Here is a 12,371-nt window from a genome sequence, read left to right as displayed (position 1 = left end):
CCCTGCCACCAAGTTGAAAATGTCCTATAAACTGATGGTAGCTGTTCTTCTTTAACACCTCTGAGTTAAAGGAGGGTTGGTTTTATAAGGAGGGGTGGTTTTTAGTATTGTGTAGTCACTGGTGGGATGCTCCTGTATCTTGCAATAAAATTCTAGAAGATTCTTCTACTATTCCACTGTCTCTATTGGCCCTCTTACATTAAAAATGTACTTGTTGGCCCTCTTACATTAAAAATGTACTTGTTTGCACTGGTTGAAATCACATGCTCATGAAATGGATTTTAAAGGCCTTATCCAGTGATCACTTTGTGATCACTGTTTTGTCCTGAAACTATGTAGCAAAGGAAATTAACATTTAACTTCCAAGCATCTACTTTGAAGCAGCTGCAATTAGAATTTAACTTCCTTTTCATACCAGCATATGATAGCAAATTCCATAATGTCATGAAATGTCCTCCTTCTAGAAACTAGAAGCCTATAGAAACCTTGCAATCCTTGGACAACTTTGACTGTTTTCCCAAATTAGTGAGACACAAAGTGTGAATGAGTCACACTTCCTTCTGCATCTTGGGCATAGTGCAGGAGGGAGATACACATGTTTCACCACAGCAAGATCCCTTGCATGGACAGAACGTACGTCTCTGCCGGAGACATGCTCATATTCCCTCCCTTCAGAAGATAACTAGAAATGGTGACAGAGATGGCATGAATGACTCTCCTATCTATGGGTGAATGCCCAAAGCCACCTGTTATCTGCACTGCAAATAGTTAACCCAGTTTAATTCAACAGTGGATCATACAGACATCTCTCTAAATTGCACTCACAACTTCATAACATAATCACCTTCAGATGATAATTTATGATCATGAGGTTTATTTTACTTCATTGTAAAAACACAAATGTTCTCTTGACCCTTACTTGATGTGAAGAGTCTTGATGTTTGACCTCTGTCTTTTATTACCTGTTTGTGTATCAGTGACACTGATGAACAAAACCAGCACCTCTTATCCAAAATTAAGCATCTAGAACTTGAGTTGGCACATATGAAATCAGAGCTGCTAAGTTCCCAGGGTTTGAAAACGAGCTGCGACACAATGAGTACCCTTCATGAAAAGGTAAATTTAGATGGGACCCCTAATGAAACTTTAACATCTAGTATTTGTGCACCCAGTTCTGCATTAGCATTTTGCGTCCTATGTATGGATCCTGGAGTGAGTCTATTGGGCCTATGCACCAGAAGCATGTGATTGCATCCATGCAGCCTGCTCAAAAGACTATGCTATAAGATGCAGTTGGATTCTGGATGACCCAGGATTGTCTACTAGCAGATGTCTGGCCCACTCAGTTGCCGAGAGCAGGCACTGGGTCATAGTGATCTAGATTTTCTGTTGTTCGCTATCCCTGTCACTCTTTTCAAAGATAATGGTAAATGGGATTAAAAGTTGTAGGGGTGGGATCCAAAGAGCAGCTTAGGCTCGCACAAGGGGCTTATGCTGGCCCAGTGGAATTTTTTGTCTATTTTTTTTTAACAGCTACTTAAATAACTAGTCTAGGAAGAAAATGTTTGTCACCTAACTTATGTATTAAAATAGAATAATGCGAACAACAGAAATAGAGATTAAGGGTGCAATCCTATGCATGTTTAGACAGAAAAAAAGTCCTACAGTTCCCAGCATTCCCCAGCCAGCCACGCTGGAAGTTTCAGGACTTTTTTTCTATCTAAACATGCGTAGGATTGCACCCTAAGTATGTATTATGCAACTTCTCTTTAATTTTGAAACTGATCTGAGGCTAACTTACCATATGGTCTTTTTCTAGGTAGATGCTCAGGTTAAAGAATCAGTCAGGTTCATCCTATTTGGTAACCATCAAGGAGACTTGCCGGAATCGCTGCTTCAGTGGCTAACATCCAAATTTGTGACCAAAAGTGACTTGCAGGTTTTGTTGCGAGATTTGGAATTGAACATCCTCAAGAACATAACTCTCCACATGTCCGTCACAAATACAAAGTCTGCTTCAGAGGTAGTAACAAGTGTTGTGAATGAGGCTGGGATTGCAGGCATCACAGAAGCGGTAAGCAAGATAGCATAAATGTTGTGCACTTTTGATTGACTTTTGCAGTGCAGTTTCTCAAAGGGTGAGACAGTGAATGCAATTAGCCTTTTACTAGGGATATTTTGCAGGAGACGTATGAACATTCAGACGTTTTTAGACGCATGATAAAAGAGCAATACCAGAAAGACAACAAATCACAATGAGCCCTTAGAGACTAGTCATTCGTCCTTCATTGGCTATGTTAGATGATGCTATCTGGGAAGATGATGAGTTGGAGGCTTTGCTTCACATAAGTTGGAGACTTGCTGATTATAAAGCTGGGGGTGGGGGGAAAGGTGTATTGAATCCAAATCAAATACTTACTTTGAAATTTATATACCACATTGTTTGCCAGTAGAATGGCGCTTGAAGTGATTTGCTGAAAAATAAAATAATTTCATCACAGTAATGAAACACACACACACACACACAATAAAACTTTCACATCAATCTTCTTAAATTAAAAACACTGCCACATGAATGTAAATAACATTGCAAGCATAAAAAGAACACTTGGTTCACTTGCTCTGAACCAGTACAAAATGCTTTCATGAAAGAGCACATCACACCAAATCTTATATCAACCACATTGGTTACCTATTCAGTTCCAGACTGCATTTACAGTCCTGACACTGACTTTTAAACCCTTTAACTGCCTGGGACCTTGCTACTTCAAGAACTGGTTTTACCTGTAGGAACTTGCCGAAGCCTTAAGGTTTCAGCCTGGGAGGCCCCACTGTCCCATCTCCCCAGGAAATGCAGTTTGCAGGCACCAGGCACAAGCCCTTTTCAGTGATAGGGGCACAGCTTTGGAACATCGTCCCTGGGGATATCTCTGTTATAAGACTAGCTGCATTAACTTTTTAAAATTCAGGGTGTAGTCTTTTCTACTGTGTTAACAGTGCAATCACATACATGTCTACTTGGACGTAAGTCCCATTGAGTTCTGTAGGGAATAAGATATGAAGCAGCATATGCATCCTCTAAGTAAGCAACATGCCTCTTCTGAATACTGGCTGAAGCCCTCAGAAACAGTTGCATTTCTTCCAGTTCTGTTGCCCCAAACAGTTGCACTGCTTTGAGCCATGTTTGGTGGAGGTTTAGATTTAGGGATGCTCATTATGATGCTGTTTGAGAACCTCTGACCTAGCAAGAGAGTGAAGTTAGATTGTTGGGCACTGTAGTATTACCTTTAAAAGCATATTTAAGATTTATGCATGCAGTATAAAATAATTCTTCTGTGGCAAAAGTGCTCCCTTATTGGTGTATATGACTTTCATCAGCTTGTCAGAATGCTGAAATACAGAATTGAAGTTCCCTTCCAATTTCTCATATATTTGCAGCAAGCACACCTTATTGTCAATAATGCACTGAAGCTTTATTCTCAAGACAAGACTGGCATGGTAGACTTTGCTTTGGAATCTGGAGGTAAGTAATGGCAAATGGGATTGGTTGGTTAGCCTGTCCTGTACCAGAGCATTAGTTCAACACTAAATACAAAATATAAACATTTAGATCTGATTTTGATAGCACATGGTCATATTATCAGAAGGTACGCTGGTGGCTGTCAGAGAGAGGGCCTTTTCTGTAGTGGCCCCCAAATTCTGGGATTCTCTCCCTGGCCATGTTTGTTTAGCACCTAAAAGATAACAAATGAAGGTGCCAGGCGAAGAATGCTCTATTCTCTTAGCTTTTAATGGTATTTGGATGTTCTTCCTAGTTAAACTTCTGGTTTTACCTTGTGGCTCATTTTGTTATTTTATCTTCTGTAGTTTGTCATTGGTGGTTTTATCTGACTCTAAATGGGTTTGTATGATACACTGCCTTCAGGTCACTTGTCAAAAAGACTGGGTTATAAATCCCCAAAATAAATAGAGTACCTCATCCAATAACAGGTTTTAGTTCAGACATGAACAGAGCTTGTGTATAAGAAGCTTAAAAATGAGAGGAGTGAGTTAGATGTGGATAGAAGGGGAAATGTGGACTGGGAGCCATAGGAGACTAATTGCTAGTTGCATTAAACAAGCTTCTTTCTTTGACTACTGAAAACCCCACACACCTTTAAAAACAGTGCCAACATGGTTTTATCCACACACACCACCACCCCCCACGGTTACGGGGTTCTAGAAATGTACTTTACAACAACTAAGAAAGCTACAGTCCTCAAGCTGCCATTTAAACACAACATGACACCATGGTTTCTGATCCTGGTTAAGCAAGAACTCTAGTTAGCAGGAGCCGTGGTTAAGATAAGTGCAAATGTTGCCCTCTGGTGTTAAGGTGGTGGTGATGGGGAAATCCCTGTCAAAGGGAGAAGGGAGCACACATTTCCAAAGCTGGCTCCTGGTCGCCTCATCACAGTTAAGAGGGAGCCAGCTTTATCTGCAGCAGACCTTAGTCTCTTACTGCTGGGAAGGCAAGCCTGTGCGTCTCCATGAAAGAGAAAATAGTTGGCAGGCAAGGGTTGAAAACTACTGCGCTGAGTAGCAGAACTTTTTAGTATCTTTTTCCAAAGGCACATGCAGTCTAGGTGTGCACTGACTTATTAACAAACCTAAATAGTTTCCTGTCTCTGTGTGTGTTTTTTCCAGGTGGCAGCATTTTGAGTACTCGCTGTTCAGAGACATATGAAACCAAAACAGCACTAATTAGTCTCTTTGGAATTCCTTTGTGGTACTTCTCTCAATCTCCTCGGGTAGTGATCCAGGTAATTAAAATGCTAGTGATTCAAAAACACTTGTGGGTATATTTGTGTGTTTAAAGGCATAGCATGCTCAGGCCCTTTGTTCTGAAGGGTTTCTGCGACTGTGAGTTATAGGTAAGCTCATTTCTGCTTCCTGCAGCAGTGCTTGCATCTTGTTTGCACCTGGTGATGACTTCTTTCAGTAATTTATAGAATGAATCCTGTGCATATGGGATGAGCTAACACTGATGTAGCTTAGTTTCCATCCCCCTTTTAGGTTTTCATCCCAGTATCCTTTTCGAGTCTCTGGCAAGAATTCCCTAATATACTCAGCTATAGAGCTTATTGCCAAGACCGTTTGAGGCTAAATTTGTGTGCTGTTTATAAGCCAAGCAATTTAAATGCAAATCAGCTTTCTGAAATAGGGAAAATCGACAAGGATGCTACAGTTGTGAATTCTGACATGTAGTACTTCCACCTATGTGCATTTCCGAAATGCAGCACTTTACTGCAGGCAGATTTTCCCCTATAAGAGCCAGGGCAATTGTCGTGGCCGCATCACTGACAGCAGATAACGTAGGTCAGATTTGTGCTGCAGATATTTCAAATTGCTCCTGACAGCTAATGACATGCCATGGGGTACACAGACCTTGTAGGTGGATTTCTTAGATGGTTCTGCTGCATTGAAAATAAGTACAGCAACTGTGTGCTACTTTCCCATACCAGTGCAGCAACACCAAAGGAGGTGCACCACAGTGCCTAAACTGGAGTTGCACTGGTTACCAGTTGTTTTCTGGGCCAAATTCAAGGTGTTGGTTTTGACCTTTAAAACCCTATATAGTTCCGGCCCAGCCTGTCTCAAGGAGCGCCTCCAGCAATACCAGACAGGCCGCTTAACAAGATCAGCCTCGGATGGCCTTCTCTCTGTCCCATCAGCCAGGACAGCTAGACTGGTGAGGACGAGGGAGAGGGCCTTCTCTGTAGTGGCCCCCACTCTGTGGAACTCCCTCCCTAGGGAACTCCACCATGCCCCCTCTTCAGTGAGCTTCCGCCACGCATTAAAAATGTGGTTGTTCAGGCAGGCATTTGGGGTGGGTTAGGGCATTTTTAGAAATAGGTTTTTAATGTAGAATTTTATTGTTTTAAACTGTTCTATTGTTGTACATCGTCCAGAGTGTCTGGGTGACCAGCCAGATGGGCGATTAATAAATTTAATACATAAATTTAATACATGAACTACATCTCCCAGAATCCTCCCGCCACCTATGTAGTCCAGCACATCTGCACAGCCGCAGGCTGCTCTAGAGACATCGCATGCCATCTGGCAAATCCAAATGGAAATCCAACTGAATCTGTTTCCCACCTCACAGAAATGTGCTTCAACAATCAGTGTAATTACATTTACATATGAAGCCGTCCAGAGTCCAAACTAGTGGTCTTCAGTCTTTCCCCTGGGCTGCCTCTAGGGTGCCTCATTGAGGAGAGCAGTAAGCTTCTCTGAACAACTGCTTCACCACCACTACTGACCTTCTGCAACCTGCACCTGCAGGGGGGTATTGGGCACACATATAAGGTAGATCGTGGCCCACGGGTAAGCCATCTTATACCTGTTGGTTGCTGAGGTTTTTGCGAAGGCTGCTGGATTAGATGGATCTTAGACTGACCCGGCAAGGTATGTCTTATGTACCTGAGCAAGAGTGCACACTCAGGATGACCTAATAGAAATTAGTAACCTGCTTTGTAATTTTAGAGTATGTGGGTAGGCTGAGGGAATTCTGGTTCATTTGTTTTTTTAAGGCAGGCCACACAAAACTGAAATTGGCCCACCCTTGTTTTAGGGGCCACACTTAGTTCAGAGGGGATTCTGGTGAAGATCGGCAGGCCTGGTCTGTGAACTGTGTGCAACCTGGAACATCCCCCCAAGTCCCCTGTGATGTGCAGGTTTCCCACAGCAGACAAGTCTGTGTGGGAAGTGTTCCCTTGAGGTAAGAAGTTTGGAAACGCCTGATAGGCAGCAAAGTTACAGTTTGCAGCTGTCATCTCTTAGGTCCCCTAAACTAAAGGGTAATATTTAAGAAGAGAATCACTTTATCATGATGACTTTGCCATGTGACAGTTGTTATTATATTACTACTCTTGTGTTACTGTAATTTTAAGTTGCTGGGTCTCCGGACTTAAATGAGAACTTGTGAAGTCAAAAGCCAAAACGCAGCCACAGGCACTTCCTGATTTTGCAGTGAGAAATGCGTTATCCATTTGATGCCATCAACATATATGGCGCTCTAAACCTTTATTTATTGAACTGCTACTTCACAACTTTTATTTCTTCTCCTAAGCCTGACATGTATCCTGGAAACTGCTGGGCTTTCAAAGGATCACAGGGATATCTCGTTGTCAGGCTTTCTATGCTGATCTACCCTACAACTTTCACCCTGGAACACATACCAAAAACGCTTTCACCAACAGGCAATATTACCAGTGCTCCAAAGGATTTTTCAGTATATGTAAGTCTTACCTTTGGCAAAATAAATGAGTTTTATTTAATAAATGAATTGGTTTTGCTCATGTTCAGTTGCAATACTTTCAGGATTAAAATTGTGTCTAAAAGATTTCTAATACCTCAGCATATTGGTTTATTACATAACCCACCCCAAATAAACCTGCTTCAGAACTCTTCCCATGGGAAATGTATTTGAGGGGTTGGATCCAGATTTAGGTGTGTGTAACTGTGGTGGTGGAAGCAGACCTCCCAACCCCCTCCTCCACCAGTCCTCCAAAAATGCTATCTAGAAGATTGGGGCACCCTGCTGAATGAGGTAAGCTGTGGCACGGGGAGGTGGAGGGAGATCCCCCCAAATCAGACAGAGACATCTTCGGTGAGCAGAGACCTTCCGTCCACAGAAGGCAGATCCTGGATCCAACCCGAGATCTGCACAAGCAGCTGTAAGAGCAAACTGGTGGGTTTTTTTGAGTCCTAAGCAGTTTTCAGCATATCCAGAAAGATAACACAACAGGGCTTCCAATAAACATAAAAATGAAAAACCAGGAGATTGTACTTTTACCTTTGTGTATTTTGTGTTAAAGTAGAACTGACAAGTCAAGATATGACTATTATTTATGAACCACATTTCAGCCATTTTTAGTATTGCATCATAGTTATCCAGAGGCTTTGCTTTAGCGTTTGCAAAATCCAAGCATTAAACATGTATTTCTCTTCTCCTCAAATTAGTAGGGTGTGCTGGAGTGCCCTATCTTCTTCCTTTTATAACCTTTATTTTCTGTATCATGGTATTATGAATCTATTTTTTAATTTTTTTTTTTTACGGGGAGAGAGAGAGACTGAAATTAAAACTGATTCTTACTTTATCTTTTGTGGTGAGAATTCAGAGCAATGATAAACATTTGTGTTGGCAGGGTCTTGAAAATGAATATCAGGAAGAGGGTGTGCTTCTGGGGCAATATACATATGATCAAGATGGAGAGCCACTACAGATGTTCCAAGTAATGGTATGTCGATATTTCTAGAAGATGCATACCTTGCCTTTTGCTTCTTTTTGTTTTTTCCCATTCCTACAGTCTTGGGGGTATTCGACAGTTCCATGATAATAGCAGAAGAGGGAAGAAGCTCTGTGGACTAATGACAAAGAAGGGGAAGAGAGACTCCAGTGCTCGAAAAAGGAAAATGTATTGTGCTCTGTGCATTTCTGAGATGTCTCCTTTTTCAGGAGCTATAAATCAAATAACACATTTACATTAAGAATAACATCTTATGGATAACACCCTATTCCATATTCTAAAGGTTAAAAAACCGCATCTATATTCCAAAGGTTCAAAAAGCGTATCTATATTAAAATTCCACAACCTAAAATGACATTGTAAGTCAAATCCCACTTAGACGTGGCACAAAATACTGCCACATATTAACTTCTGACTCAAAAGATAGCAAAAACAGTGACCTTCTTACAGCTGCATAGCTCTTAACAAATAAATACGCCTTTTACCAGTTCTTACCCTCCCCACAAATACACGGGCATAAACTGACCTGTTTAAAGCAGTCCACAAAAGCTACTAACTAGCCAGTTTTACTAGCCAGTCTGCTCATGCATACTCATTAGGCATTCAAAGAAGCCTACACCCAACAATAGAACAAGACTGTCCACACTGGGAAAAATCTGTATTTCAACCTAACCTAATAGTGATTTCTCACCACCACTATTATTGCATAAGCTGATTTTATAACAAATTTGTGGGGACTGATAGCTCAGCCTTTATCGCAAGGTGTTGATATATTACAATAGAACTTATGCTACAGAAAACTTATTTAATAAGACACATGCTAATTTCTAAATTCGTACTGATCTATTTTAGGAGACGACTGAAAAAGCGTTCCAGATAGTGGAGCTAAGAATATTTTCCAACTGGGGCCATACAGAGTACACATGCCTCTATCGGTTCAGAGTGCATGGGAGACCTGCTGAATGAACACTATGTACGCTTTCCTACTTCTTGTTGTACATTTTTTCTGTCTATATGTGTATATGTATAAAGGGAACGCCTGGAACACTGGAATCTTTAAAAGATAAAGATGTGTAATGTGCGGCAGGTTCCATATTCCTCATCAGCTAAGTATAGAAGACTGCCAACAGAATCGTGTACCAAACCCAATGGTTATTTGCTCGGATGCTCAGCTTGTAACTGCCAGACAGCTTGATATTTTTAATGTGTTCATTCTGAGAAAAATATTGCATGCCAGCTGCTCTCATTTGCAAAATCCAGTTAATACCTATTTTACTACTTCAGAATATAAAGCTTTTAAAACTCCTCTTTTTTTGGCAGCTAGGAATCTGTTTTTAATACTGAGGCCCACTTCCATACCTGTACGTGATTTAAAAAAATGACCATGGATGCAATCTGTTTGACACCCTGGTTGTGCAGTTTCCAGTCATTTTCATGGGGTTTCCTTGAACTTCCAGCACAAAGTTTTCTTGCAGTGATGGGAGACTGTGTGGCTGGGCAGCGGTTGGTGCATTGCCTCTATAGACACATTTTGGGCACAGCTTCCCAGCCCTGAAAGCCACTTCATATGCTTCGCAAATTCTCAGCAGGATTTTACACCAGTGCTATGCTTTTGAGGAGAAAATGTGCCTGAAGCATGCACATCTCCTGGATTTAGAAGATCTTGCTATAAAAGGACTTATTTGGTAAGAATATCTTTTGCTTTAATATTACATATAGCAGGGAAAGAACGGAGCCGAAAGCCATTCAGACACCAGACGTAACAGGACTAGGAATTAAACAGAAAAACAAGTATCAATAGCAATTGTTTTAAAAAGAAAAGGCTTAAAATGTTGACTTTTTATCCTCTCTTTTTGAGCAAATTGATGGTCATAGTCGCTAGCAGCAACTGAACGAATTAGAATGTTGTTTTGTATGTTAAGAGCACATTTGGCCAAGTGTTTCAACATAAGGTCAGGCAGAAGTATAAGTCGAATGAAGGAGGAAGAGGTCACGTTTAGAAGAAATGGCTTAGGTGGGACTGAATTAGAAGGGCTCGCAAGATTAGGTGCTGTGCAATGAGAGATAATGAAAAAGAAATGTGGAAGTGGAACCACACTTAGAGGATAACGCCAGAAATGCTAAACTTCAGATGAAGTAATGTGCAAGCACAGTTCATGCCCTGAGCTTATTCATGCATTGTTTTGTGTAGTTTACCTTCCCAAAGCCTCACTGGGTATTCTGGGGTTGCTGCTAATCTCTGGAAAGCCAGAGGAAACGTCACAGGATTGATTGTGTGAAAAATCCTCGGGGTCATGATTTTCACATCAGTTCTCCAAAGAAAACCCCATCTGTATATTTAAAAAAATGCATGCACACAATAACAACTTGGTTATGAACTTCAGGACTGCAACTGAAGTTTTACTAGAACTCTTGTGGAATATGGAATTTCCCGTAAAGTAACTCATATGCCCCTACAACTCAGCATCCGTTTTCAAATTTAATTTGCAAATATCATTTGAATCTTGTTTAGGAAAAACATTCCTTAAACTGGTGGTGTGCAGAAATGTTACCTTACATCCTGCTTTATTGGAGGATCAGCTTATAATGTTAATGTTTGTATTCTTTTGGGAAAGACAAGATGATGCTGACAGGTTTTCTGAATAGAGTTAATGTATGTTGCACAGGAGTCCATAAATATTTATAAAAAAGAGTTTTATTTCCAGAAGACCATTTGTTTGCCTAAGTTTAGCAAAAAAATTGAAACAATGGCCTATTGAAGAGTTTGCTAAAACCTGTACAGGTGTGTCATAAACTCTAGGTTAAATATATAAATCAGAATTATCCTGTATAAACCCAAATTGGGGGACCTGAGGGAGTGGGGAAATTTTACATAACACTAACTTATTTTTAAAGACGCGAGATAGGACTTTGTGCAATGTATTTTTGTAAATGCTTTTTCAAAATATTTGTCTCCTGTATCCTTTGCTGCCTCCAAACTGACAAGAAGCTATTGAAAAAGTTTAAGAGTTTTAATTTTTTGAAAATGCATGTAATATTTGGAACTAAATAATAAAGCTTCCTTTTTTGGTATTTCTGCTGAATGCCTGTCATAATATCTTGGTGAATTTTTAATACCCTAGAAAAGCAGCTGCTAATCATATCGCTATAGTTGTAATATGCAATGTGTTTTGTTTCTGAAAAGAACTAGTGTAGGATTGTCTCACATCACTAGCATGATGTGCACACATCACTAGCATGAACATTTATGGAGAAGCAAAATACTACACTGCTTGAAAGATTCCAGCCTTCCCCAGCCTGGTGCCCTCTGGATGTTTTGGGCTGTAACTCCCATCACCCCTGACCATTGGCCATGCTAGCTAGGGCTGATGGGAGTTGTAGGCCATCATGTATGGAGGAACCCAGTTTGGGGAAGGCCTGGATTAGGCAAAACCTGTGGAGGAGAGGTCTTTCAATGAATACTGGCCATGGCAATTAAATGGAAGCTCAACCTACAGAGGTGTTATCCCTCTGAGGTCCAGCTTTTGGGGTACAAACAGGAAGACCATCACTATCATACCCCAGTCAGCATTCTCAGGGCAGCAGACTGGGTTGGGTAGCCTGTGGGGTGTGGGGCGTTTATTTTATTTTTATTACATTTTATACTGTCCAGTAGCTGAAGCTTTCTGGGCAGATGACAAGACAAGGCATGGGAGGACTTACATTACTCAAGACAACTTCACCTGGGGTGTTTATTATATGGTCATGTCACTTGCACAGCCATATTCCACACAGCGATCCTAGTTGCGATGGTTGCATTCTCTGATGGAGTACAAACTATTGTGCTTTAAGTGCTGCAAAAATATGATATCCCTCCAAAAGTAAAACCTGAAGGCAAGATGGATGGGCTGAATGCAGCAAAAGAATAACAAATGCTCATTTATTGTACGAAACGTTGACAGTACAGAGTGTTGCATAACTATGCAAACTCTGGCAAGATGGGAATCAAGAGACCTGATCTCCATGAAGGGGTTGTACCTCAACACTTATTGCTGGTGCACTACTTTGCAAAAGGAATGGTGATTGTATGCCAGTATG

At 40.9% G+C, this 12,371-nt stretch overlaps 1 protein-coding gene across 18 annotated transcripts in view; it reads left to right on the top strand.

The window, feature by feature from the left end:
• Positions 1 to 11,366, top strand: part of SUN1 (Sad1 and UNC84 domain containing 1) — a 69,995-nt gene extending 58,629 nt beyond the window's left edge. For 17 of the 18 annotated variants that reach the window (XM_084818374.1, XM_084818369.1, XM_084818372.1 and 14 more), the window contains 7 exons: positions 978 to 1,116; positions 1,820 to 2,074; positions 3,439 to 3,523; positions 4,687 to 4,802; positions 7,115 to 7,282; positions 8,193 to 8,285; positions 9,147 to 11,366. In XM_084818374.1, the coding sequence (XP_084674500.1) occupies positions 978 to 1,116; positions 1,820 to 2,074; positions 3,439 to 3,523; positions 4,687 to 4,802; positions 7,115 to 7,282; positions 8,193 to 8,285; positions 9,147 to 9,260 (970 nt within the window). In that variant the 3' untranslated portion in view covers positions 9,261 to 11,366. Of the gene's footprint in view, positions 1 to 977; positions 1,117 to 1,819; positions 2,075 to 3,438; positions 3,524 to 4,686; positions 4,803 to 6,616; positions 6,753 to 7,114; positions 7,283 to 8,192; positions 8,286 to 9,146 lie in introns of those variants that run through there. The other variant, XM_084818371.1, reaches the window with a different exon arrangement.
• Positions 11,367 to 12,371: the final 1,005 nt, after the last annotated feature.

The sequence above is a fragment of the Heloderma suspectum genome, chromosome 12 (genome assembly GCF_057233095.1).
Source record: "Heloderma suspectum isolate Gila_16-S chromosome 12, 16-S_ref, whole genome shotgun sequence".
NCBI classification, from domain to species: Eukaryota; Metazoa; Chordata; class Lepidosauria; order Squamata; family Helodermatidae; genus Heloderma; species Heloderma suspectum.
This window is presented reverse-complemented; position numbering and strand designations above follow the sequence as displayed.